At 47.9% G+C, this 25,640-nt stretch overlaps 2 protein-coding genes across 2 annotated transcripts; one reads left to right on the plus strand and one right to left on the minus strand.

The window, feature by feature from the left end:
• The first annotated feature begins 15 nt into the window (after nucleotides 1–15).
• Eme1 (essential meiotic structure-specific endonuclease 1) lies at nucleotides 16–8,689 on the plus strand. Its single transcript, XM_038328567.1, has 9 exons — nucleotides 16–44; nucleotides 2,404–3,199; nucleotides 3,286–3,413; nucleotides 5,613–5,699; nucleotides 5,793–5,911; nucleotides 6,092–6,212; nucleotides 6,534–6,649; nucleotides 8,131–8,320; nucleotides 8,513–8,689. The coding sequence occupies exons 2-9, from the start codon at nucleotides 2,428–2,430 to the stop codon at nucleotides 8,687–8,689; spliced, it is 1,710 nt and encodes a 569-aa protein (XP_038184495.1). The 5' UTR covers nucleotides 16–44; nucleotides 2,404–2,427.
• A 204-nt stretch (nucleotides 8,690–8,893) lies between these two features.
• Lrrc59 (leucine rich repeat containing 59) lies at nucleotides 8,894–25,640 on the minus strand. The gene is made up of 7 exons (XM_038328334.1): nucleotides 25,297–25,640; nucleotides 23,413–23,472; nucleotides 20,626–20,784; nucleotides 20,309–20,413; nucleotides 15,703–15,775; nucleotides 12,196–12,369; nucleotides 8,894–10,803 (listed from the first exon to the last, which is right to left on the minus strand). The coding sequence occupies exons 1-7, from the start codon at nucleotides 25,399–25,401 to the stop codon at nucleotides 10,556–10,558; spliced, it is 924 nt and encodes a 307-aa protein (XP_038184262.1). The 5' UTR covers nucleotides 25,402–25,640; the 3' UTR covers nucleotides 8,894–10,555.

The following is a 25,640-nucleotide window of genomic DNA, read 5'->3' on the forward strand; positions in this document are numbered from 1 at the left end:
CCGGATCCTGTGTACAATTCAAAGAGTGGCGGGAGCAGTCGCAGGTGAGCGCAGATCTCCTGGGTTTTGAGGCCAGTACCTCTGGGGGCTTCTACGATGGACCGATGGACCGCTGGCCTCAGAGGCGGGGAGCATGTCAGGAACTGACATTCGTCCCACTGTGGGAGTCACCCGAAACCTAAGGAGGGACCAGGATGAGGCTCAACCAGATTCTGTACTAAGATGGTTGGTTATAGATGCACACTTTCATTTAATTCCTACAAACCTAAATTACTGTTATTGTGTTAAAGGAACCGAGATCCAGGAAGGGAATCTTTCAAGGATTGTCCTGGGCCACACCTACAGTCACTATTTGCTGATAGAACGACTTTTGCATGTAACCCAGCAGTTCAGGCAGGTTTTAGTATACACAGGAGAAGTGTGAAAACGTACTCATTTAAAATATTTGTACATGAGTGTTTGTGGCAACATTATTCATAGTAGCCAAGAAAGGGAAGCAAACTGTCCATCAAGCAATAAATGCTTAAGCAAAATGTGGTCTATGCACACAGTGGAATAGTATTCAGTTATAAAAAGGAAGGCAGTGCTGTCATAGAAGGACCTTGAAAGCATGACCGTGAAAGATACCAGCCACTAAAGGCACATACTGTGTGCTTATATGAAATATACAGAATGAAGAAGTCCGTAGAGACAATAGACTTTATTTTGGTTGTTAGGTGCTGGGATAGGGAAAGAATGGGCAATGGCTTTCTGATGGTTCTGGAATCTATCTTTTGAGATAGTCTCAAGCAAGTAGTCTGACCTTGAACTCAAAACATCCTCCTCCTCTTCCTCCCGAGAGGCAGGATTGCAGTTGTGCACCAGCATGCCCAGTTTATATACAATTTCTTTTCGTGATGATGAAGACATTCTGGAATTAGATGATGGTAATGGTTAAACAACACAAATGTATGAAACCCCATTAATCTGAACGAGGGATTTATGTGTTTCCCTGCTAAGTGTAACCATGGGGATTAAACCATTCATGGCCCTGTTCATACTAAGAAAGCCTCCCCCACTGAACTATTACTCAGACTCCTAAAGTATATTTTAAATAATATAAACTGTTTATGTGACTTACAAATATGAATTCTTATAAAAAGTATGTGAATTATTATTTTTTCAGTGTGTGTATGTCTGCGCACACAAGCACACTCAGGTATGTGCAGAGGCATGCCTGTGGAGGTCAAAGGACAGCCTTTAGGAGTCAATTCTCCCTCCACCATTGATGTTCTGGGGACTGAACTCAGGTTATCAGGCTAGGTGACACACATCATGCATCTTTGCTTGTTGCTTCATGCTTTTAGCGTATGTTTTTTTAAAATTCATTTGTTTTTATTTTATGTGTACGTGGCGGTCAGAAGAGGGCATTGAACCTCCTGGTGCTGAAATTACAGGTGGTTGTGAGAGCTGCCCAACGTGGGTGCTGCGACCTGGACTTGGTCCTCTGTAAGAGTTGTATAAACTCTTAACTGCTCTCCCTCCAGCACCAGTATGTTTTTTTATTTATTATTTTCTTTTGAAAGAGCTCCATGTTAGGGGCCAGTGAGAGGATTCAAAGGGTAAAGGTGCTTGCTGCCAAGGCTGATGACATGGGTTCCATCCCCAGGGCTCACATTGTAGAAGGACAAAACCAACTTCCTGAAAGTCCTCTGGTTGCTACTGCATGTGGGCTGGGGTATGAACATGCCCACACACATTCATAAATAGTTCTAGAAAGTTTTTTTCATGATCTCCATGTGGACTGAGGAATTATTGTGCATACTAGTAGTCCCAGCACTTGTGAATGAGAGGCAGATCAGTTCACAGTCTTTCTCAGCCACATGAATTCAAGGCCAGCCTGAGCTACATCAGACTCTCTCAAAAAGAAAACTTGCTGTCAGATGCAGAGATCAGCAAGGGGCTAGCATTGTGTTTTGTTAGTATTTCCATTAAAGTGGGGTCTTTTGGGGGGGTTGTTTTTTGTTTTTGTTTTTCAAGACAGGGTTTCTCTGTGGCTTTGGAACCTGTCCTGGAACTAGCTCTGTAGACCAGGCTGGTCTCGAACTCACAAAGATCTTCCTGCCTCTGCCTCCCAAGTGCTGGGTTTAAAAGTGTGCACCACTACCGCCCAGCTCCATTAAAGTTTTGTAATAGTAATTGTATTTTGATTATAACTCACCATGAATCTAGAAAGGTTTTAAAGCAGGGATACTGTTGGCATACCAGTGTGGTCATTTTGAGTTCCAGATTATTCAGTCTGTTGGAGTACGTCCTCTTTCTCTGATTCTCTTAACATATTTATTTTCATAAAGCTTGGCCACATGAGCACCGCTAGTGGACCAGCTTGAATGGTCTCATGCATGTTCTTATCTTTCCTTTTAGGCATTAACTTGACAGCATGTGTTGATGGCGCTAACAAAGCCATCCCTCTCGCTGCTCTCCTCCGAGAGTGAGTCTGAGGAATTGCCCACATTTGCCTTTCTGAAGAAGGAGCCATCTTCAGCTGACAGGATTCAACCTCAAAGGGAAAAGAATGTAGTGGTTGTCACCTCAGATTCTGAGGCCTCCTGTCCTCCCTCACCAGGCTTGGGAGATCCACCGTTTGTCCTAGATGCAGGTGAAGCTCCCACACAGGCAGGGCCCATCAGAGTGCTAAGCAGCGGAAGTGAGGATGAAGATGTACTTGTCCCCCTGGCTGAGAGGATCTCGTGTAAGTTTTTGACCCACAAGCAGCTGAACCCTGAGCGCTCTAGCTCCTCACTTAAAACAGTTTTGGATCATCAACGTGATACAAGTGGACTGGGTGACTGGAAAAAGCAGCCATTTCCAAAGATCCCTGATGGTCCTCTCCACGATGCCTTAGAGAAGAGCCCAACAAATGACGGGGACTCTGTCTTAGACAGTCCGGACCGTCAGCTTTCAGCGTACCAGTCGGCCTGCAGTGAGTTGGCAGTAACCAATCCAGTTCCTGACATCCCTCTACCTCAGAAGAGAACCAAGCACAGTCAGAAGGTCCAGAGAAGCGGCGCTCAGGGATGCTGGCAGCCACGACAAGCAAGCAGGAAGGAAAACAGCCCAAGGCAGCCTGAAAAGAAAAAGAGGACAGCGATGGTCAATAGGCTGAAAGCCCAGAGGCCAGAGGAATGCATGAAGCACATTGTGGTGGTGCTGGATCCAGGTTCTCGCAGATTCCAGCTTCCCCCCCGAGCCCAGCGGACTGTGTCCTGGCCTCCCCTATGACCAGCCCTTTCCAATCTATTGCAGTGCTTTTACAGATGGAAGGCGGGGGCCAGCTCCTGGGAGCACTGCAGTCCATGGAGTGCAGCTGTGTGATTGAAGCCCAGGCCGTGCCTCGAAGTATCACTTGGAGGAGGAGGACAGAGCTGGAAGAGGTATGAGCTTCTGGCTGAAGGTTCTCCTTCCCCTTGGCCCTCTAGCATTGCAGGATAAACTTCTGTACTGCCCCTGCTTGAGACTGAGTGGCAAAGCTGTCACTGTCCCCAAGTCTGAACGGATGAGGTGAGGCAGTGGTTAGCAGACCCCAGAAGGATGAGAGGGCTAACACTATTATAGGCAACCCTGGGAAATAAACAGGCAGAGTTCGTTCTCTTTCCCTCGAGTGTGCCACTCAGGTTCCTAACTGGGAATCCAAAGGCCTGGGGATCACGTGATGTCTAGACATAGCTTAAGCAGAGTGGGACGGGGAAGAGAATTGGTGTGCAATCCCTAGTTCTCTAGCTGTGCTTTGGGATCAGAGTAACTGCATTTAAATCCTCATGGCTCGACTGCTGGACTCTGCAGGTTATCACACGTCTTTGGGCTTCAGTTGCCTGTTGTAGAGTGGAGGAGTCGGGAACATCACTTGCCCCTGTTGGAGGGTCTCAGTGAGACGATCTGGCACGAGCATCCAGTAGGCTTGCAGCACACGGCCACCTCAATTCCGGGGTCTCTGTGTTACTTGCGTTCCCACTATTCCTCCTATCTGTGAATCCACTCTGCCCTTCAAGAGTTTAGAAATCACACCTTTAATCCCAGCACTCTGCCGGTGGATCTCTGAGTATGAAACTCAGCCTCGTTTATGTATAGTGATCAGGCCACTATGTATTGAGACCTTGTCTCAAAACAAAGAAAACCTCTTATACTGATAGAGCAGTTTATCTTGGAAGACACTCTGCAGTCTCTTATGTTCCTGTTACAGCTGTCCTGAAGGCCGAAATCTCCACATTTCACAGGGAGGGAAATGGGATAAAAAGAGTTGAACGCTCACGGAGGGAACTAGACCCGGAGCTCCTCCACCTGCACCCTGCCTGCTGTGTTAGGAGTCTTGTATTGGGTTCTAGGGACTGTGAGAAAACTGTACAAGTCTTGCTCCCATTCATTCCTCAGCACCCTGTTACTTACACTGTTAAGGCCCTGAAGCACCTTGGCTTTGACTGAGCCCTTGGTCCGTTGGAGGTTTTCTTTTTTATCTTTTTTCCCTGGTGGTGCTGGGGATGGAGCCCAGGGCAAACACTCTACTGTTGAGCTACCTACACACGCAGCACCAATGCCCCGACCCCCTTTTTCTGAGATAGGGTGTCTATGTAGCCCTGGCTGGCCTTAAACTCAGATCCACCTGCCTCTGCCTCCCAAGTGCTGAGATTAAAGGCATTTGCCACCATGCTTGGCAATCCTTTATTCTTTTTTTTTAAATATTTATTTATTTATTATGTATACAATGGTCTGTCTGTGTGTATGTCTGCAGGCCAGAAGAGGGCACCAAACTTCATTACAGATGGTTGTGAGCCACCATGTGGTTGCCGGGAATTGAACTCAGGACCTTTGGAAGAGCAGGCAATGCTCTTAACCGCTGAGCCATCTCTCCAGCCCCCCCCCCCTTTTTTTAATTGAATTTTGAGACAGGGTTCCCCTGTGTAGCCCTGACTGCCCTGAAACTCTCTATGTAGACCAGGCTGGCCTTGAAGTCACAGAGATCTGCCTACCTGTGCCTCCTGAGAGCTGGGATTAAAGGTGTGTGCCACACTCCCAGCTTTTTTTTTTTTTTCAAATGTGCTTTGGTGTGAAGGTGTCAGATCCCCTGGAACTAGAGTTACAGATATTTGTGAGCTGCCATGTGGATGCTGGGAATTGAACTGAACCTGGCTCCTCTGGAAGAGCAGTCAGTGCTCTTAACCTCTGAGCCATCTCTCCAGCCCCCCACCATTCGCAACTTTAAAAATGCGTTATTGTTGTGTACATGTATGTGTGCCATGGTGCCTGTGCGGAGGCCAGAGGACAGCTTTGTGCATCACACTTCTCTCCTTCCACCTTTCCATGGCTTCCAGGCATCGAACTCCAGCCCTCAGCCTTGTGGCAAGTACTTTTCGCCCCCAGTCATCTCGCCTTGTTCATACTCTGTCTCTGAGATGCAGGGAATAGCGCTGGGCAGTCGAGGGAGGGAGGGACCGGACCACAGGTGGGGTTTCTTGCCACCACGACATCATTCAAGAAGGAAAGACTATTACACAGGGCCATTCCCCCAGAAGGTCCAGCTCGCCCACAGGAACCACAGCCGCTGACCTTCCCCGTGCTGTGTTCTTGGTCTTTGGCAGGACAGAGGAGACTGGGTGGAAGAGCCGACCATCCTGGTGTTGCTCCTGGCAGAGGCCTTCATGTCCATGGTCTACAACGTAAAGCAGGTGTGCGGGGCCGGGGGTAGAACTGAGGCATGGAATGGTGCCAGCCTCTTCCCAAGGAACCAGTGTTAACGCCCTTTCTGCCACTTTATGCAGGGAAGTACTAGCATTGCCGAGAAAGGGAAGGAGACACTTCGGGGCTTTGTAACTGATGTCACAGCGAAGACAGGGAAAGCACTGTCACTGGTGATTGTGGACCAGGAGAAATGCTTCAGGTATGGGTATGCCCTATAGATACAGGCCTTAAAGGGGCAGGTCGTGGGTTATCAAGGGGGAGCTTGTTCACCCTGGCTGCAAGGCATTCTGCAAGATGGTGTCCCTGACAAGCCATGGGCTATGCTGGTCAATAGTCTGGCAACACTTCTGCCAGGCTCAGTTTCGGGCTGCTGTTCCAGGGCTCAGAATCCACCAAGGAAAAGGAAATCAGGAATGGCAAATAAACAGGCTAAAGAGAAGCAGCAGAAGAGACAAGAGTCTAGCACAAGGCTCATGATGTCCAGGTTAGACATGGAAGAGGTAAGAAATCCTTTTGCCTGGGAGCATGGGGGATCACGGGAGAGGGTAGAAGGGGACAGAGGAAGAAGGGAGGGGAGCAGAGAAAGATAGCTCAATAAAAACAAAAAAAACAAAAAAAAAAGAAAGAAATTCTGTTGCCCGGGTCAGGTGAGTGCTCACTGGCTATCTAACTAGGTTTCCAACTGAGACCAATAAAAGGCTCACTGGCACTTCTGTCTGCCTTGGATTGAGTAGGAAAGAGGGGTAAATGGAGCCAAGAGGTTCAGAGTAGCTTCAGGGAGCACTGAGAAGATTTCCAACCAGTCTCTCCACTCTTCCTAGGCATTGGTGGATCTGCAGCTACACACAGAAGCCCAGGCTCAGATGGTGCAGAGCTGGAAAGAGCTGGCTGACTTTACCTGTGCATTCACAAAGGCTGTGGCTGAAGCTCCCTTCAAGTGAGTGGCTGGGAGGACGCTCTCCACTCTAGGTCTTGCTTTTCCCTTGGTTCTTAGAGCCAGAGAAAATGTGCCTTTCTCCTAAACTGCCACCAGCCCAGTGCCTGTTTTTAGGCAGAACCCTATCTTATGCTGGAGATCCTTGGCAAAAGCCTCATATCTAGGGGGCTGGAGAGATGGCTCAGTGTTAAGAACACTTGCTGCTCTTGCACAGGACCCAGGCTGTTCCCAGCACCCACATGGCAGCTCACAGCAGTCTGTAAGACCCTCTTCTGGCCTTTGAGGGCGGGCACCAGGCAAATAAGTAATACACATACATATGTGGAGGCAAACACTCATACACATTAAATTCCAGCCCTCTTAAAAAATATTCTAACTTAGAGGCAAGTCTATTGTATAAGTTGATGCTGGATTACTAGGATTACTGATTCAGGTCAGATCTTGAATGATCCTAGTCAGAACTGTAAACTCATGGACCTCAGAGACAACCCTGTTCAGGTGCTTTATTATATTAAAGGAATGGAGAACTGAGATTGAGCTGTCGAAGCCCCCAGGAAGTGAGAACCAGAAATAGTATCCAAATCGCCCATTACTCAGTCCCCTTTGCCTACAACGCTATCTTAACATCAGGGGGAAAAAAAACTGTTACCTTCTCTAGTGAAAAGGACTAGAAGCAGGGTATTTATTTATTTATTTGTTTGTTTGTTTAGATTTTTCGAGACAGGGTTTCTCTGTAGCTTTGGAGCCTGTCCTGGAACTCCTCTGTAGACCAGCCTGGCCTCAAATTTACAGAGATCCACCTGCCTCTGCCTCCCAAGTGCTGGGATTAAAGACGTGTGCCACCACTGTCCGGCACAGGCAGGGGTGGTTTTTTAATCTTTTTGCATGTGTGTATATGTGTGCATGCACGTGTATGAGATTGTGGGCAATAACCTCAGGTTCAGGTCTTACTGAAAATGCAGGAACTCCTTTGCCACTGCATATGTAGGGCTAGCTCGCCTGTGATTCCAGGGATCCTGTCTCATATCCCATAACCCCCCTATAGCTCTGGGGTTACAGATGCGGCACTTTACCCACTCAGTTACTCCCTTGGGCCCCAGATGCAATTTTTCCTTTTTATGTGTATGGGTGTTTGCCTGCATGTGTGTGCAATGCCCAAGGAGGGCAAAGGGGGGCATCAGAGTCCTTGGAATTGGTAATTGTGAGCTGCCATGTGAGTGCTGGGAATCAAGTCTACTATGGCAGAACAGTCAGGGCTCTTAACTGCTGAATCACCATCTCTCCAGCCCCATCCCACCCCCAACTAAATGCAATTTTTATGGGAACCTGCAACCAGCACTATGCTTGAGAACGAAGAGACACAAACTGGCCTGCTGTAACACTAAGTCTACCTCCAGGTCACTGGAGAACTTCTCAGTCCACACTTGAGGGGACAAATAAGTAGGAGAGAGGAACTCAGGTCCCCAGTGGTGCTCTTGCAGGAAGCTCCGGGATCAAACCAGCTTTTCCTTCTACCTGGAGAAAGACTGGGCTGGAGGGATGAAAGTGGACCCAGCTGGAAGGGGACTTGCAGTGATCTGGAGGAGGCAGATCCAGCAGCTGAACCGAGTCAGTCTGGAAATGGCCAGCGCTATTGTGGATGCCTATCCCTCCCCACGGCTCCTGGTGCAGGTATACTGCTATGGGGGCCTCACTCTCCAGAATTCCCAAGGGAGCTTCTGTTGAGGGGCTAGGAATGTAGGTCAGCAGTGTGGGTTATGTGGTCTGAGAAAGGAAATTTTCTTCTGCCTCAAATTGACCTATCAAGGGATGGCCACAGGTGGGTGGGTAGTGTGGGGTTAAAAGGTCATTTGCCACTTCCAGGCTTATCAGCGGTGTTTTTCTGAGCAAGAACGCCAGAATTTGCTGGCTGACATACAGGTTCGCCGTGGAGAAGGTGTGACATCTACCTCCCGCCGTGTTGGGCCAGAACTATCCAGGCGGATCTACCTTCATATGACTACACTACAACCAGATCTCATCCTAGACAGTGTTGACTGACGTCCGCAGCAACAGGGTGAACTCCCCATCCTTGACCTGACAGCAGAGAGGGCCAAAGTACCTCCTAGGTAGTTAGGGGTGGAGCGGAGACAGCTGATACACTGCAATCTACCTCCACCGGCACTTACTGCAAACCAGATGCCACAGACAACCAACCATCCCACGTTGCCCCAGTCAACCCTCACAACACAAAGGAAAAAGGCAGACCACTCAGATACGGATTTAATAATTGTAGAAATCCAAAGAATAAGCATCAAATCTCAAAGTCGGAGTGAACTCTTGCCTGCAGGTTGGCTTGACTAGGCTCAGCCATGGAGCTGCCTCAACCAGCCAGGGAACTCTGACCAGGCTGACTCCTGTTTTCATGATGTCATGTATGTAGTATATACGTTTTCTCAATAAAGCGTTTGTACCAATGGCTCTGGAGCTTGGAGGAAGACTAAAGGAATGTGTGGTGACTCTGAGTAAGGTGTGGACCTACACGGCAGAGCTGTCTGGAGGAGGAGGAGACAAAGGCCTTTCTTCCAGCGTCAGGCCTGTCCAGATGGGCCACTAGGGCTACACTCTGAACTGTGACGGGTACTTGGTCCCTAGGGGAGAGTCGAGAAACCTGCAATCGGAGTTTTTAGTAAATAAGCACCAAGACACAGTTGTCTCTGATCCCTTCATCCAGCTGCTGAGAAGACAAGGAGAAGGGGGCAAGATGCTTTCTGTAGCAGCAGGAAGGTGGGTGGTGCTGCCCTGGTTTGTGCTAATGCTTAGATATGTGTATGTACCACTCTGCAGCACCACCATGTGACTGTTTCCCTTTGGCTCCCACTTTTCTACTCCTTCCCGTCTGTTACAGGCCCAGAATCAACTCTAAACCTGCTTCTTTGAAATCAAGTTTCTAGGCTGCCTCTGAGGTATTTCATCACACCAAGTACTGGTGGTGGAGCTGTCCCGGTGCAGCTTTTGTAGAGATCTGCCTCTGTGCTTCCAGGCCATTGGGGAGTTAATGCTCTAAATTGAGGCAAGGAGACTGGCCTGCTGGCATTTTGTGGAAGGCATTTAAGCTGAGGCAAAATTCCACAGGAGCTTCCCAGGACCCTGATAGCAGGAGATCTATTTGCGGGTGGCATGACTTGTCTATTATCAAAGACTCACTTGGGCTGAGACGGTTCTGGTGAGTCCATTCTCTTGGGTATTATATAAAGAAGGCCAAATGACATCAAGGGAAAGGAAGAAAACTGGAGTGAGAGTAGGGTTCTTCTTTAGACTAGCTAGAATACTGTGGGCAAGACATGGACGGCCTCTCCTGCTCTGCCTCAAGTGCTACACTGGACCAATGGCAAAGAAGTCATCTCCACAGCCAAGCATTTTACATGTTACTAAAATGCTCACGTCTGAGATCTTTAAGGAAACATTTTACTCCACCCTTCCATCTTAGGTTAGATTTACCCAAGTATTCCTAGTCCCTAGTAACACACTGTCCTCCAGTCTGTCCTGGTTACCCAGGGAGGAATGAAAGGGTTTGTGACATACAAAAGTATAAATGTAGTGACAGCTGGCCATTTAGTAGAAAGGAACCTTGCCTTACACAGCCTTGTGTAATTAGAAAAGCCTATGTCTTCTTCCTCCCTGCCCCAAGCCTACTCCTTTAGGCATGCAGGTAACTCGTCCTCCCCTCTCCATTTCTCCTCATTCCACCAGGGAACCCTGACAAGGAACAAAGACGTCCTATAAAGGGGAGATCACAAGTACCAATCAGCAGCCATCTGATTATGGCAGGTAGGTCTGACGCTAAAAAGAGGTTGTGTCCAGCAGAACCCAATTCCATAGGAATCCAAGCTCCAAGGCTGGGAGGCAGGGGTGCTGAGGACAAGCTCACTGCTGGGAGTCGGTCTGGAGGACCCACTGGAGGATCTCATGATGACGCAGGCCCTGGACGGCATTGTCGTAGATGGTGTTCACGCTGTTGCAGAGGGGTTGCTGCTGCAGCCCTGTCAACCGGCATGCAACCAGCCCTCCTGTCACACACAGCAACAGCAGCAGCAGCAACACCTTCAACACAACCCAGGAGCGAGTGTGTTTTCGGGGTGGTGGCTTGCGAGGGCGAGAGCCAGACTTAGATTCTGGAGGGACAAAATAAGCCAGTTTGTAGAGAGCAATTCTAGAATCCATGCAGATCCACTCCCTTCTTAAGTCCTGAGCAGATGTTTTAGAAATGAGAGCTAAATCCCCTGCTATTCAGAGATGCAAATACAGTCTTCCCCAAGGTCTCTAAGCACTATGTATGATGGGATTCATTCTGTTGCCTTCTGCAGCTCAGTTCCCAGGGTCTTCCATTCTCTTTGGAACAGGGAGATGATCTGGGGTCCTCGGGAGTACAGGAAGCTCATCAGGGGTGTTCAAAAGGGGTAGACTGCCACCCACTTAGGGGGGTGGGTCCAAATTACTAATATCAAAACTGTCACTTTTATATAAGAAGTATAAACTAGTATGGTGGCACAGGTCCCAGCACTCAGGAGCCTGAAGCATTATGACAAGTTTGAGGACACTGGGCTATAGTGCCGCTGTCTCCAAAGGAAAAACTGCACAAGATCTGACAAAATAATGCCAGTCTCCATAAAAAGAAAAATACATCAGCCTGGATGGTAGCTCATGCCTGGAATGTTAACATTCTGGGAGCCCAGACAGGAGGATCACAAACTCAAAGCTAGCCTAAGCTACACTTCAAGACCTTTTTCTAAAAGACAAGTTCAGGAGCCGGGCCAAGGAGCTACCTGGCTTTAATCCCAGCACTTGGAAGAGGCAGGTGGATCTCCAGGTTCAAGGTCAACCTGATCTACGAAATGAGTTCCAGGGCAGTCAGGGCTACACAAAGAAACCCTATCTCAAACCTCACCCACCCTCTAAAAAGAGACAAGCTCAGAAGGTAAACACATACCACATTATAAATGTGACCACTCCCAGGATGATCATGTGTGGCGGCTGTTTTCTAAGATCACCCCCCATACACAGCCTAGGCTCAAACTTAACAACCCTCCTGCCTCGATTTGCCTGGTGTTAAGGTAGAAACGTGTCAACATGCCCAGCTTCACACATCAATTTCTAATGAGAAACATCTTGAGACTTTTAAGCAAAAAAAAAAGGGGGGGGAAGGGGGAGGGCAGGGGTTAACATCTTGAGAGCAAAAAAAAAAAAAGGGGGGGACGGGAGTTCTGCTTGTTTAGAAACAGGGTCTCACTCCATCACTCCAGCTGTCCTGGAACTTGACTGTACAGACCAAGCTGGCCTTGAGTGTAGTGACCCTCCAACCTCCACCTCCCAAGTACCACTACACCCAATTTAGAATTTAGGCAGGAACTTACTCTTCACCTGCTGGCAAACAGGCAGAGCCCCTATCTTTAGCAAACAAGTAGTAGTGACATTAGGTGTCTTGCTCAAGGCAAGGACGAACAAGAACAGGGACACAAACCACCACTCTGCCCCTGCTGCATGCTGCTAACAGAAAGCAAACCTACTTGGCGCCTGATTTGTTTCCTTCTTGGGCTTCTTCTCCTGCTCCTTCTTGGAAGCTTTCTGGGCATCGTACTCCTTCCGCCGGCGCTCCTTCTCCTCTGCCTTCTCCCGCTTTCGCAACTCGCGCTCCTTTGCTTCCTTAGCTTGCTGCTTGGCCTCCCGCTTCTTCTCTGCCTCTGCAACAGTTTGCATTCAAAACGTGACTCCTCTCACACCCCAGCAGCTTGTCTACACGAGCAATTAAAGTGTGGATTCATCTGCCTTTTCTTTTATGCCATGGGTCACACAGAAACTGTAAGAGAATCCAGGTACGGTAGCACAGGTCTGTAATCCCAGCACTTAGGGTAGGAGAGATGCTGAGGGGTGTGTAAGATTATGAGTTTCAGGCTAGATTGGGCTATCAAGGGAGAATCTATGAAAAATGTACTCCCAGCACTCAGGAAGCTGAGGCAGAGGATCACCTGGTCCAGGCTACTCTCGCCTAATGAGTTGAAAACCAGCCTGGGTCAAGGAAGTTACCCTTAAAAATGAAGTTTCACCAGGTGGTGGTGGTGCATGCCTTTAATCCCAGCACTCGGAAGGCAGAAGCAGGCAGAGCTCTGTGAATTCAGGGCCAGCTTGGTCTACAGTGTGAATTCTAGGACAGCCAAGACTACACAGAGAAACTATCTCTAAAAAAACAAACAAACAAAAAAGCCTGGTGGTGGTGGTGTGTGCCTTTAATCCCAGCACCCAGGAGGCAGAGGCAGGTGGATCTCTCTGAGTTCAGGGTCAGCCTGCTCTATAAGAGCTAGTTCCAGGACAGGCTCCAAAGCTACAAAAAAATCACATCTCAAAAAACCAAAGTTTCTCTCAGGGTTTACTGAGTCTTATTACTGATTCCTGGTTACAAGCAATAGAAAAATTAGGGAGTATTACAAGGGGAATCTAAGAAAGGTATGGGTGGACAGGCAGGATGGTTCAGTAGGGACCTGCCATGAAGCCTGATGATCTGAGGGTTTTTTTTTTAAAAATATTCATTTATTTATTATGTATACAGTGTTCTGCCTGCATGCCAGAAGAGGGCATCAGATCCTACTATAGATGGCTGTGAGCTACCATATAGTTGCTGGGAACTGAACTCAGGACCTCTGGAAGAGCAGCCAATGCTAACTGCTGAGCCATCTCTCCAGCCCCTGATAACCTAGTTTTATCCCTAGGTCCCACATAGGAGGCAACATACTCCCACAATTGTTCTCTTACCACCCCATGTGTACTGTGGGCACACACAGTAAATAACTAAGTTGTCAGAAAGCTGAGGGCAGGCGACTGTAAGCCTGGGAGTTTTAAAACCAGCCTGGAGAACACCTTCCCTCCCCAAAAAGAACAAAAAGCACAGAGGGCAGAACCTCCTGGTTATAAAGAGAAGATACAATGGAGATATTGGTTCTGTGGGAATGAACGTGAACAGGGAGGAAGACGGTGAGGGGAGCTCGTGTCAGGGTTATAGTGCAATCCTTTTCTAAATGAAAAGTTACACCAGCTTAATTCAGAAAGAATCGACTCAACACAAGATTTGCTCAGGTTGACTTTACAGTTCATGTGTGCTTACATGAGGTATCCCACTTCCAAATTATTGGTTCTAAAAATGCATTTTCAAATTAGTCATTTAGAAGCCTAAAATACATGTTTCTAAAGTCAGAATACCACAAAATGGTGACTAAATGCCCTTTTAAGGCTTGAAAGCCTAGGGGATCCATAATGGAGCTGAACAGCAGTACCATCGGGACAGTAGCTTCCCACTGCTCCTCTTCATGTCCAGCTGGGCACAGAGAATGCCAAGAGCAGACCACACCCAGCCTCTAGGGACCTGGTGCTGGCAAGGAGCGGATAAGCAGGAATGAGCCGTTCTACCACGGCGGCTATGCATATAGCAAGCAGAGTTGTAGCTCCCATATGGTGAGCTCAGGGACTGCCAGTAGTCAATACTGTGCATGTCCTTTCTCCCACGGCAGCTTACAGAGTGCTGAGAGGCAGAGGGGAGAAGACAGGCAAGTTCTAATGGTTGCGTTGTTTTCTTTCTTTAAGGATTAGTTTTAGTCTCATGTGCATGTGTACCATGTGCATACAATGCTTGTGGAAGCCAGAGAAGGTGTCAAGTCCCCTGGAACCACATAACAGATGGCTCTGAGCCACCCCAGGGAGCTGGGAATGAAACTCAGTTCCCTGAATAGGGCAGCTAGTGCTTGCAAGCACGGAGCCATTTCTCCAGCCTGCTTGCTGTCTTTGAAAAATAGTATTTTTAGGACAGGTGTGGTGGCACCTGACTTTAACCCTAGCATTCCAGAGACAGAAGCAGGCAAATCTTTGTGAGTCTGAGGCCAGCCTGGTCTACACAGTGAGTTCCAAGCAGGGCTAAATAATGAGACCCCATAATAAATAAATCCATGATTTTTTTATTAATTCCTTGATAATTTCATATAAAGTATTTAGATCACATTCACCCTACTCCTAACTCCTCACAGACCTGCCTCTACCTGCCTTATCTCCACCCAAACTTCAGTGCCTTTTTTTGTTTTTGCTGCTGGAGTTGATTTGGTTTTTGTTTGTTTGTTTGTTTAGTTTGGTTTCATACAGGGTATCTCTATATAACCCTGAACATCCTGGAACTATAGTTAGTGTGTCCAGGAAAAGCAATGGCTAAGTTGTAGTCTATGTGCTGCCAGAGAAAGTGCGCGCAGGCTAATTTAATGGCATGCTTGCCTGTGTGGAGGATGAGGCTGGCCACCCCACTACCTTGGGATGCCATTCTAGAGTCAGTGGAAAGCCAAGAAAGAGTTTTAAGCACACCGTAGCAGTATCTGATCTATGTTTCAAAAAGATCCTGAGCTGAGGTAGAGGACAGATATGTGGGGATGGCAGTCATTAAGACAAAGCAGAAGGCACTGTGGTCCCACAGGATGGTGAAGTCACACAGAAGACTCGCTAACAGACCGAAAACAGAATCACAGACATCTGTCCTACCTCAGGCTTGAAAACTCCATGGAGTCTCCTCCTATAGGAAAGATTTCATAGTGGGGCTTTGAAAAGAGAGGTGAATCTGCTCTAGTGATTTGTTTTGTTTGTGGAAGTTTATTTTGGTATTTACTTCACTGGTTCTTTATTTTGGGTTTTGCTTTCTGAGATGAGGGTCTTGTTTTGTAGCCCAGGCCTCCCAAATAGTGAAATTATAGGTATGCGCCCATGTGCCTGGCTCCAGCTATGCTGAAGGTACCTTTTTACCATCAGAGGATGGCCAACTCAAAGCAGAGACATTAGTAGTTGCTTATTGGCGGTGGAGCCCTGCAGAGAGGTCTGGATGGAGAAAGGCATCAGATAACATGATGCCACTATACTGTCCCGTCCTGTGTGCCCCCTGCCCAGGCCCCCACATACACACACTCTTCAGCACCCTCCTATAGATCCTGTCCTGGAAACCTAAAACTACTGGCTGATTAAGGAAGAAGAGAACTAAAAGAATGGCCACCCACCTCGCTCCACTTCCAGCCGGCGCTGCCGCTCCCGTTCCTGATCCGCCTGCACAGCTTTCATGTGTTGTAAGACCTGCAGGAGAGAAGAGGTTCTGAGCTACTCAGGTAACAGTCCTCACAGCTCATGTTCTCTTGCTGTTCAAGTCTCAGGAAAGAGACTGTTCATGTCAGGATCCTAGACTATCAGGGGCCCTGAAGGTGGGACAGGACCAGTGGAGATAATTCTATCTTTTTACCTTAAATACTTCATCGCAGAAGAGTCACGTGACTCCAGTTCATTAAGACTGCCAGAAAAAAACTTTCCAGGAAAAAGTAACACCAACTAGAATCTATGAAAAGTTCTATCATTCCCATCACACTCACAGGGACAAACTCCCATCATCCACCCAGTGGCTCCCGGTTATCCCCAGGGAGACAGCATTCCTCTGAATATGCTCCCCTGACCCTTCTCCTTCTGCTCCTGTTCATATGCTGTAATTCCCTCTGGCTTTGGTTTCAGTTTCTTGAAATAAAGTAGTGATCAGTATCCCAGGCTAGCCCTGCATGTGTGGCAGTCCTGACAGGCATGAGCCAGCACACCAGCTAAGTCACTGGCAGGAACTGTTTTGTTCATAAGCAAGTGACTAGGTATGACAGATTGGAGGCAATGGACACCCATGACTGACTGACTGAATTTCTATTACAAAAGGACGAAAATCAAGACAAACTGATGTGCCCGGGGCGCACTGCAGAAAGTAAGAAACTGAGACCTGAGTACTGACCCACTAAGGAGAAGACAGCTTTAAGAGAAAGGCCCAAATGCCACCCACTTGTAATCAGTATCCAGGGCCCCAAATTCTCAGGATCAACTCATGAATGACCACTACCCAAAAGAGTCACAAATGTTCTCACTGTGGACACAGAGGAGGAGGAGGAGCCAAATTCCTTTCATCTTTTCTGTTTGTTTTTATAGGGCTTCTACATGTTAAACACATGCTCTATTACTGAGCTACTGCTCCCTCTCAGTCCTGTGATTTTTTTTTTTCAAGGCAAGATTTCTCTACACAACCTTGGCTGTCCCTGTCCTGGAACTCACTCTGTAGCTAAGGCTGGCCTCAAACTCACAGAGATCCACCTGTCCCTGCCTCTGAGTGCTGGGATTAAAGGCCTGCACAATCACCACCCAGCTTTTTGTTTCATGTTTTGTAAGTCCTATAATTTTTAGAAGCTGGTGTTCCGTTGAGTGTAACTCAGAGCCTCTGGCAATCCAAATTCTATCACTCTGTGTGATCTCAGCAAGCAATTCGGCTCTTTTAAGCCAATTTTCTGATCTGGAAGCCAGAGATAACATAAGTTTCTCTGACCTACTATGGTAACCTGCTCTGGCCACTCGGCATCATCTGCAGCATGATGGAGTCAATAAACACTGCGACTGAATCACACCATCTTTACTGTGGACATAAGGAGCAACAGGAAAACTGATCTATTCTAAAGGAAGACAGCAGAAGGACCCTCAGGACAGATCTGAGCATTCAAGCCTCACCCGGTTCTTGGCAACCTCAAGCGCACACACACTCACCACAAGAGGGGTTCCACAGCCTGGTTTGAAGCCACAAACTGCTAACCCAGGACTTGGACCTATCAGCACCTCTCAAGGGAATCCAATTTACAAAAATCACAGCCCAACAAAGAACTGCAGGCACTGGAAGATGGGTGAACATGATGATGAGTAGAGTCCAAAAGAGTCCAAAGCTCCTGTCTCACTCCAAACTGGATGCTAAGTAAGAAGTATACAGTTGGCTTCAGCAGGTGTGTGGTTGGCTATGACATGTCCATTCATACCCTGGCTCCAAGGTCCCATCAGAAATTATCTGATAACACAGGCAGCTCAGAAATGAGAGAGAATGCCCTAAGGTAACTTCCTAGGGGCAGATGCTGTTCTAGAAACTTCTGACCTTATTCTGACTTGCCAAACTACTCCTCTACAATGCATGAAGGTGCTGCAGCTAGGGGCAGTTGTGCCTGTGCTACCAAGAACTGTGGCTTTAGTGACCACATCTATAATACACTGTACTACCTGGAGCATGTCCGGAAGTAATATATGACCAGAAGGGGCCTCTGCACTAAATACAAGCTACTTCTGTGGTTATAAGCTATGAATTATCAATGAGTGTCATTCAGGCTGGCTTCAAACACACTACATAGCCAAGAATGACATGGAATTTCTCCTCCTGCCTCATCATAAGTGCTGGGATTATGGCCTTACACCACCATGCTCGGTTTTATGCTGTCCCAGAGAGCTCACTAACACACTAGGCGAGCACCCTACCACAGTCCCCTCAAAATAGATTGGTTCCATACAGTCTAACAGTACCTGCTGAATGGAGATGACTGGTGCGTGTACCCTGAGATATCACAGGTCAGACAAAAGGGAAACACCTACTTCCCAGGGTCCCACCAAGTTTTCACAACAGGATTTCACAGAATGTAGGAGCCACGGCTTCCTATGCTGCCTTGCCTGGTTGGTTTTTACTTTCGAGCTTGGTTTCTTGTAACAATCATGGTGAGATTATATAAACCTTGAGTAGTTAAGGGGGGAAAGGCTATCGCTTTTGAGGCTCACAGGAACCCCTCACACACATTTAGCTTACATTAACTGAGGTAAGGCTAAGTCTGTCTTGCTCCCACAGCATCCAGACATAGCAAACCATTTGGTGCCCAGCTGTGGAAGCAGCAATCTGTTCCCCTAGCAGAGTGGGCATGACTGAGGGTACAGCACTGCTCCTAATGAGCAAGGTAAGGCATCATCAAGGAACCTGGTCACCAGAAAAGGTAGTCTTGTACAAATGCCCCTTCTTCCTCATTCTCTTGTCAGGACATGTCTATCTATAGCTACAAACTTCTAAACCTGAACCCACTTTTCAAAAGATTCAAAGCCGGGCAGTGGTGGTACACATCTTTAATCCCAGCACTTGGGAAGCAGAGGCAGGCAGATCTCTAGGAGTTCGAGACCATCCTGCTCTACATAGTGAATTCCAGGACAGCCAAGGCTACATAGAGAAACCACCTTGGGGAAAAATAAGTGTGTATGTGTGCGCGCATGCATATGAGAGAGAGAGAGAGAGAGAGAGAGAGGGAGGGAGGGAGGGAGGGAGGGAGGGAGGGGGGGAGGGGAGGGAGGGAGAGTAGGTGCCTAAGGAAACCAGAGGTATCAGATACCCCTTGAGTAGCCTTGAATGTTCTGAAAGACCAGCATGTGCTCTTAACTGCTCAGTCGTCTCAGTCTCTCTCCAGCCTCTTAACCCCTTTTAAAAAGGTTTATTTATTTTGTGAGGGGAAGAGAGGGGACATGCATGTGCCAAGGGGGTGGTGTATATGTGGAGGTCAGAGGACCACCCACACCCAGGGGAGTCAGTTCTTTCCCTCCATCATGTGGGTCCTGGAGATGGGACTCAGGTCATCAGGCTTGATGGTAAGTGCCTTTACCCGTTGACTCACATTGCTGGCCTTCAATCTTGACTTTTTTACTGGCTACATTGCTGCCTCAGAAAGGTCATGGCTTTAACCCTAGTAAAGCTATGTTTTAATAACTAGGACAAAACAACTCTTCAAGTTGAGAGATGGTTTAGTTAGAAAAAAAAACAAAAAAAAAAAAAACCAACCCTTGCCTTGCCTATAAGCATATGGCCCTCAGTTTGATCCCCAGCACTCATGTGAAAACACATAGTAGCACACACTTGTAATCCCAGTGCTACTGAAGTGGGAACAAGAGGATCTCTGGGTCTCACTGGCCAGATAATCTTGCCTAATTGGTCACTGATAGATCCCTTCTCAAAAGATGTGAACAGCATTCCTAAGGATGTAACCAGTATTATCCTCTGGCCACCATACACAAATGCATGGATTTAAGAGGCTGGCAAAATGGCTCAATAGTTAAGAGCGCTTGTTACTCTTGCAGAGGAGCTGGGTTCAGTTCCCAGCATCTAATTCAGGCATCTTACAACTGGCTTCAAGTTCAATGCCGGGGAACCCAATACCTCTGCAGGCTCTTCAGGTACCAGGTCTCCATGTGGTACGCATATATGCATGTACATGTACACATAAAACAAAAATAAATTCTTTAAAAAGATAACATTTAAAAAATAAACAAATATATAAAACAACTGTCAACATAATGTCAGACTGGAGCATGAGCGGTTTCTGAAGAAGGACCGTATGCAGTAGAAAAGATGGCCCTACTACTTGTAAAAATAAATGCACCGGGCCTGGCTGAGTGGTTAGGAGCACTTGCTGCTCTTGCAGGAGCTGGCTTCAGTTCCCAGCATCTATATCAGGCAGCTCATAACTGCTTGTAACTCTAGGTCCAATACCCTCTATGGCCTATGTGAGCACCTGCAAGTATATGGTACACATACTCATGCAGGCACACATACATAAATCTTTTTAAATAATAATAAATACTAGGTAACTACAGCAACACAGACCTCTCCATGCCAGGCTCATCTCACTTAGACATGGGTGCTTTAGTAATACGGCACTATTGGTACCCTGGGAGGGTAAACAAGAAGAGAGAGAGTCAAGTCCCAGGCGAGAATGTGAGCAAGACCCCTGGGAGCTTCATGCTTACCTTGTTTGCGCACTGCTTACATTGTTTCTCATCCAAGCAATCTCCTGCCACCTTGGCTAGGACAGGATCCAGGGGATTGTCTTTCAGATCCAGCCACTTCAGATTCTACAGAGACGGGAAAAGGGGCTGGCTAAGCCTGAGTTTACACACAGTACCTCAAAATGGAATAAAAGGAGCTAGAATAAAACTCTATGTTCCACCTCAGAGAATAGTCAGTTGAGCAGGGCATTTCTGGTCCCCTCCCCTGCTCAGGGCTATGCTCCCCTAGTCCCTGAGCCCTTAGTCACACTTGGCTGGGCAACCTCAGTGCATATTACCTTGAGCTGAGCAAAGCTGACAGGCAGGGTGACCAGCCTGTTGTTGAGGAGATCCAAATGCTGAAGGTTGACCAGGCGGCCAAAGTCTGCGGGCAGCTGCTGCAGCTTGTTCTTGCTGAGGTCCAACTTCACCAGGTGTGTGAGGCCACAGAAATCCGACTAGGACCCGAAGAAAAAAAGACTTAGGCCCAGGGCTCACACACTTTGATATGAAGGTGTAGAAACCCCCAAGTCAAGAGTATCCTGTGTAAATCCCAACCTTTGCCAACTACTTCTCTCCAAATGACAAGGAACGGAAAGAACACTGCTATTATGGTAGTTACCTAGACAAGCTTATAAGACAGCATTAGCACAAAACCAGCATTAGAAACACATATAACCCACTTGGGAAGCAGAGGCAAGAGGATCTCTGTGAGTCTGAGACCAGTCTGGTCTACAGAGTGAGTTCCAGGACAGCCAAGGCTGTTACACAGAAAACTGTCTCAAAACACCAAAAAATAAAATGCTGTTTTTCCCCATCTTGTTGATTAGCTCCTATTCCACACTGCTGCTAGGTAATACAGGGCTTTTCCTGTCCTCCCATGATGCCCTGTCTTCATCTTTCTTAAGATTTCTCATTGGAGCCGGGCGGTGGTGGCGCACGCCTTTAATCCCAGCACTCGGGAGGCAGAGGCAGGCGGATCTCTGAGTTCGAGGCCAGCCTGGTCTACAAGAGCTAGCTCCAGGACAGGCTCTAGAAACTACAGGGAAACCCTGTCTCGAAAAACAAAAAACAAAAACAAAAGAAAGATTTCTCATTGGACATTGTAGTACAAACTTGTACTCCTAGCTACTTGGGAGGCTGGTACAGTTGGAAGCTAGCCTGGGCAGAATAACAAAACCTCATCTCAAACAACAAATTGGACTACAGGGATAGCTCAGTGGTTGAGCGCTTGCCCAGCATAGCAACGCCTGAAGTCTACCTCCCAGCACTATATACAAAAAAGCTGTGCATAGCTTATCCACGTGGCCCTGGGTTCAATTCCCATCCTCAAGATCCTTCTACAAGAAAAGAAACATACATATACACCTGTTTTTTATAAACATGGCCAATACTTGAGTACTAAGTTTAAGCCCCTGTTTCTTGTGACACTGAGCACAGTAACTTTGCACAGGTCTCAATGTGTGTTAGGGTAAGTAACTCAATGCCTAGGACCTGTCCTACTCAAACCAGGCTCATTCTTAGCACAGAAAAAAAAAAAGTCCCTGACACTAACCTTTGCTAAACATCCATCTGACAGTGGCACTACAACTCGGCTAACAAGGCACTGTTTGTGCTCTGTGAGGACTCACAAACACCAAGGGGTCCATGTTGTACAGTCAAAGCAAAGTTCTTAGGACAGACAACGGGACAGACTCAGATTCAAGAGTGCACTCAGGGGTGCTGAGTGACTGCCGGGCACAGTGGGTAGGTGTGACGCTGCGAGGAACTGCTACCCTTCTTTAATTAGATATACAATACCCCCTGGAACAGAAGCCATTTTTAATGAGCTGTGGGAAGAAGATGCTGTTGACAATAAGAGAAGCCCAAGAGAACACTAAGAGGGACTGACTAATGATCCGATGAAGAGACAGCTAACTTCTGACTGAGCTAACAAGAGGCTACCCTAGAATCCAGCAAGGTATGACTGGCCACAGTACAGGATGCAAGAGGCATCCGACAGCAAGGAACGGCCTGACGACAAAGGAGCACTGTGACAGAGGAGGAGGCCATTGCTCAGGAGAGAAGAGGCTGAAGGAATTAATGCCTACACAGGTGAAGTAACAGCAGGGTGCTGTTATATCAATAATCCCAGCACTCAGGAGCCTGAGGCTAGCCTGGGGTACACAGAGAAACCCTGTCTCCAGAAAAATGAGAACTGGAAGAAGCTGTGCAAGAAAAATCAAAGCAAGAGAAATGATGGAAGAAGAGTGGGAAGCGGGCATCTGAGCGGGATACAACTATATATGTACAAAGTGTTATGATGACATGTTGTTTTCTATGCAAAAAAAAAGAGGAAAAAAAGACTCCCAAAACACCAAAAGGACTTGATATACATTGGACATGTTCCAAGTAATTCAAGACCAGGTTTGGAGGATAAAGGCAGAAGAGTCTCATCAAACCTCAGTCTTTCTTGTTCCTCATCAAAAGATGTGTAGACCCAGCACAGTGATCGGGCCTGAAATCCCAGCTCTTGGGAAGCTAACATGAGAGGACTGCCACTGATTTGAAGCCAGGCTGCACCACACAGTTTATATAATCTCGAAACAAAAACAAACCGCAAAACAAGTCAGGCATGATGGTACTGACCAACAGTCCCAACACTCAAGAGGTGGAAGCAGCAAAGTCAGGAGTTTCAAGGCCAGCCTGGGCTACCTAGGACCTTGTCACAAAACAAATCAAGATGCAAATTCACTTTTTTTCCATAGAATACAGAGCAAACTGACACAGTGGTCTCTATCTCCTTTATGCAAGAGTGGTAAACTACTTTTGTCAAGACTAAAATAAAGCAGAAAAAAGATGAGCCCTGTAAGTGATTCAGCAGCATCCTGCTGACTTGACTTCCTATAGCCTGCCTCTCCTGCTGTTCGAAAGAATGTACTTCTGAGGCAAACCACCCTCCTCCACGGGTCCCCACCAATACCCTCAGATTTAGCTGGACCCTGTCTGTAGAACTTTCCTGAAATTACACTTTATGCCACCCCTCACCCCCAGCAACATGAGGAACATTTGGGGCTCCAAGATTCACTGGTGTTTGCCAGTCTTACCGGAAGAGTGCTCAGTTTATTGCATGACAGATCCAATACAGTGGCCTTCGGGAGAGCAGCCTAGAAAGAGGAGAAAAACAAGTCACACCAACAACTGGAATGATTCAGTGACATCTGCTAATGAAGCATTTTCCAGAGAATGTTCCCACAATTAGCAAGGGCCATAGACAGACAGACAGACAGACAGATAGATAGACAGACAGACAGACAGACAGGTAGGTAGGTAGGGGTGGGCAGGATGGCACATGCCTGTAATCCCAGGATTCAGAAGGCAAGAGAATGTCAAATAGAAGACTAGCCCGGGGTCAAATGAGACCCTGAGGAGGGAAAGATGTGGAAGTATAATGTTCTTGGGGGTAAAGAAGGAAAATGCAAGTCACCTAGGATCTAGGGAAGACTGCAAAGGTGGGGTTTATCCATAGAATGTCCCAGGGAAAACTGATCCTTCAAAAACCCCCAAGGCACTTGAGAATTTTCCTCTAGTGCCCGCTATTAGGTTTCAGGGCAGGAACGGGATCTAATAAAGCTCCACAATTTTATTTTCTCATTCAGTCATCTATCCACGAACAGTATCAGTCCTGAGTGCCTACTCTGGGGAGGGCTCTGGCTAAGGAGCACCAGAGTGAGGGCAAGACCCTCACAGCCAGTCTCTACTTTCCAAATGTGTCCAGGACTAGAGCGGCTCTGCAAAACTGACCCTCTCTTCCCCCTAAGGAGAATGCTGTAATGACCACATGCCTGGAGGAAATGGTTTCAGAGGGATGTCCTAGGGCCTGGCTCCCACAAGTCTGACCCTCTTCCGAGAGTGGGAAAGGAACCAAATATTCAGTTAAGGATCCTAGGTCAACCTGAATGTCCAAATGACCACCTAAAAAGAACTTCTGGATACCATAGATTGGAAACCACCAACTACATCTATTAGTATTTGCTACCTCCCAAGTATTTGACATTGATTTTAATACTCATAAACGTAGGAGATAGGAACCGTTAGCACCATTTTATAAACGAAGAAATCTAGACATAAAGTTTGGTTAGTTAACTTGCCGAGGACATTCAGTTATTGAGCAATGGAGCTGTGATATGAACCGGGCAGGCCATTCAAACCACCATACTACACAGCCACAGTGGAAGGACGACTAGGCCAAATGACAGGGGCAAAGGTAGCCCCTTAACGGCAATAAGGAAGGTGTGGTCATCCAAAGTGAAGCCAACATGAGATTTTAGGGCTAGGGAGCACAGAGTAGGAAACCCACGGATGGAGGATATAGCTCCGTATTGGCAACCAACTGGGTGTGTGATGTCCCCAGGGCCTCAGACTCCGGAATAGGGGTTGGGGTGGAGGAGGATGGAGGGTGAAGTGCGATTCACGACCGTTTCAGCGCAGCTGGGATGAGACCTTGTCAGTCCTTCGGAGAGATTGCACTTTCTTCAGGGAGGGCAGCTTCCGGGCTACGACAGCCAGCTGGGATTGCAGGCTTCTTAGAGAAACTGGGTTCGGCGCCACACCCAGGTCTATCTGAAGGCCTACTTCCCGGGACCGGGTCATTCATTCATCCTCGAACACATCCAGCAACTGCTCTCGCAGGTTCTCATTTTAAGACCCAGCAGGATGCTGGACGTTGTGAGAGCTTCCGAAACGAGGGTAAATTCACTCCTGGCCCCTAAGAAGCCCAGGGTCGGGTAGGTAGAGGGTCCCTATCTTCTGGAACTGTGCCAAAGTGACACGTGTACACCGCAATAAGAACACTGGGGCCGACCGCAGTCTCCCCGGAGACCTAGTTTTTTTAAGGATCGGGAAACTGAGGCTTGAGAGAGGGGCCTGCCCGCGTAGGGCAGGCGTCAGGAGTATAGGTGGGCTCCCGGGGCTCGTGGGGTCGTACTGACCAGCTCCTTGACGGGGACCTCATTCAGGTCGCTGAGGCTCAGGTCCAGCTCATTGCCGTCCAGCTTGTCGCGGAGGTTCCCGCCCTTGCTGCCGGCCTTGGTCATGATGATGCCGGCTAAGCGGGTCCCCTTTTCCCGGGTTCCGACGGGCAGGGGAGAGGGCTGAGAAGCCGCTCGTGGACTCAGCGGATTTGCACCCAACGGACCACGCCTGCGCCTTAAGCCGCCGCCGCCGCCTCTGCGAGGCCTCCGCCGCCTGTCCGCTCGCTCGCCGCACTCCCAGCCCCGGGCCCTGATCCCACCGGTGCCGCCGCGACGACGACCACTTCCGTGTCCACGTCACC

The sequence above is a fragment of the Arvicola amphibius genome, chromosome 4 (assembly GCF_903992535.2).
Source record: "Arvicola amphibius chromosome 4, mArvAmp1.2, whole genome shotgun sequence".
Lineage (NCBI taxonomy): Eukaryota > Metazoa > Chordata > Mammalia > Rodentia > Cricetidae > Arvicola > Arvicola amphibius.

Coding starts and splice junctions, on each gene's coding strand:
- Eme1 (XM_038328567.1), top strand. CDS start 2,428: ATGGCGCTAACAAAGCCATCCCTCTCGCTGCTCTCCTCCGAGAGTGAG. Junction 3,414..5,612: donor GGAGGACAGAGCTGGAAGAG/GTATGAGCTTCT, acceptor GGTCTTTGGCAG/GACAGAGGAGACTGGGTGGA. Junction 8,321..8,512: donor CCCCACGGCTCCTGGTGCAG/GTATACTGCTAT, acceptor TGCCACTTCCAG/GCTTATCAGCGGTGTTTTTC.
- Lrrc59 (XM_038328334.1), bottom strand. CDS start 25,401: ATGACCAAGGCCGGCAGCAAGGGCGGGAACCTCCGCGACAAGCTGGAC. Junction 20,785..23,412: donor ATAAACTGAGCACTCTTCCG/GTAAGACTGGCA, acceptor TTCGGGTCCTAG/TCGGATTTCTGTGGCCTCAC. Junction 12,370..15,702: donor CCGGCTGGAAGTGGAGCGAG/GTGGGTGGCCAT, acceptor AAACTGTTGCAG/AGGCAGAGAAGAAGCGGGAG.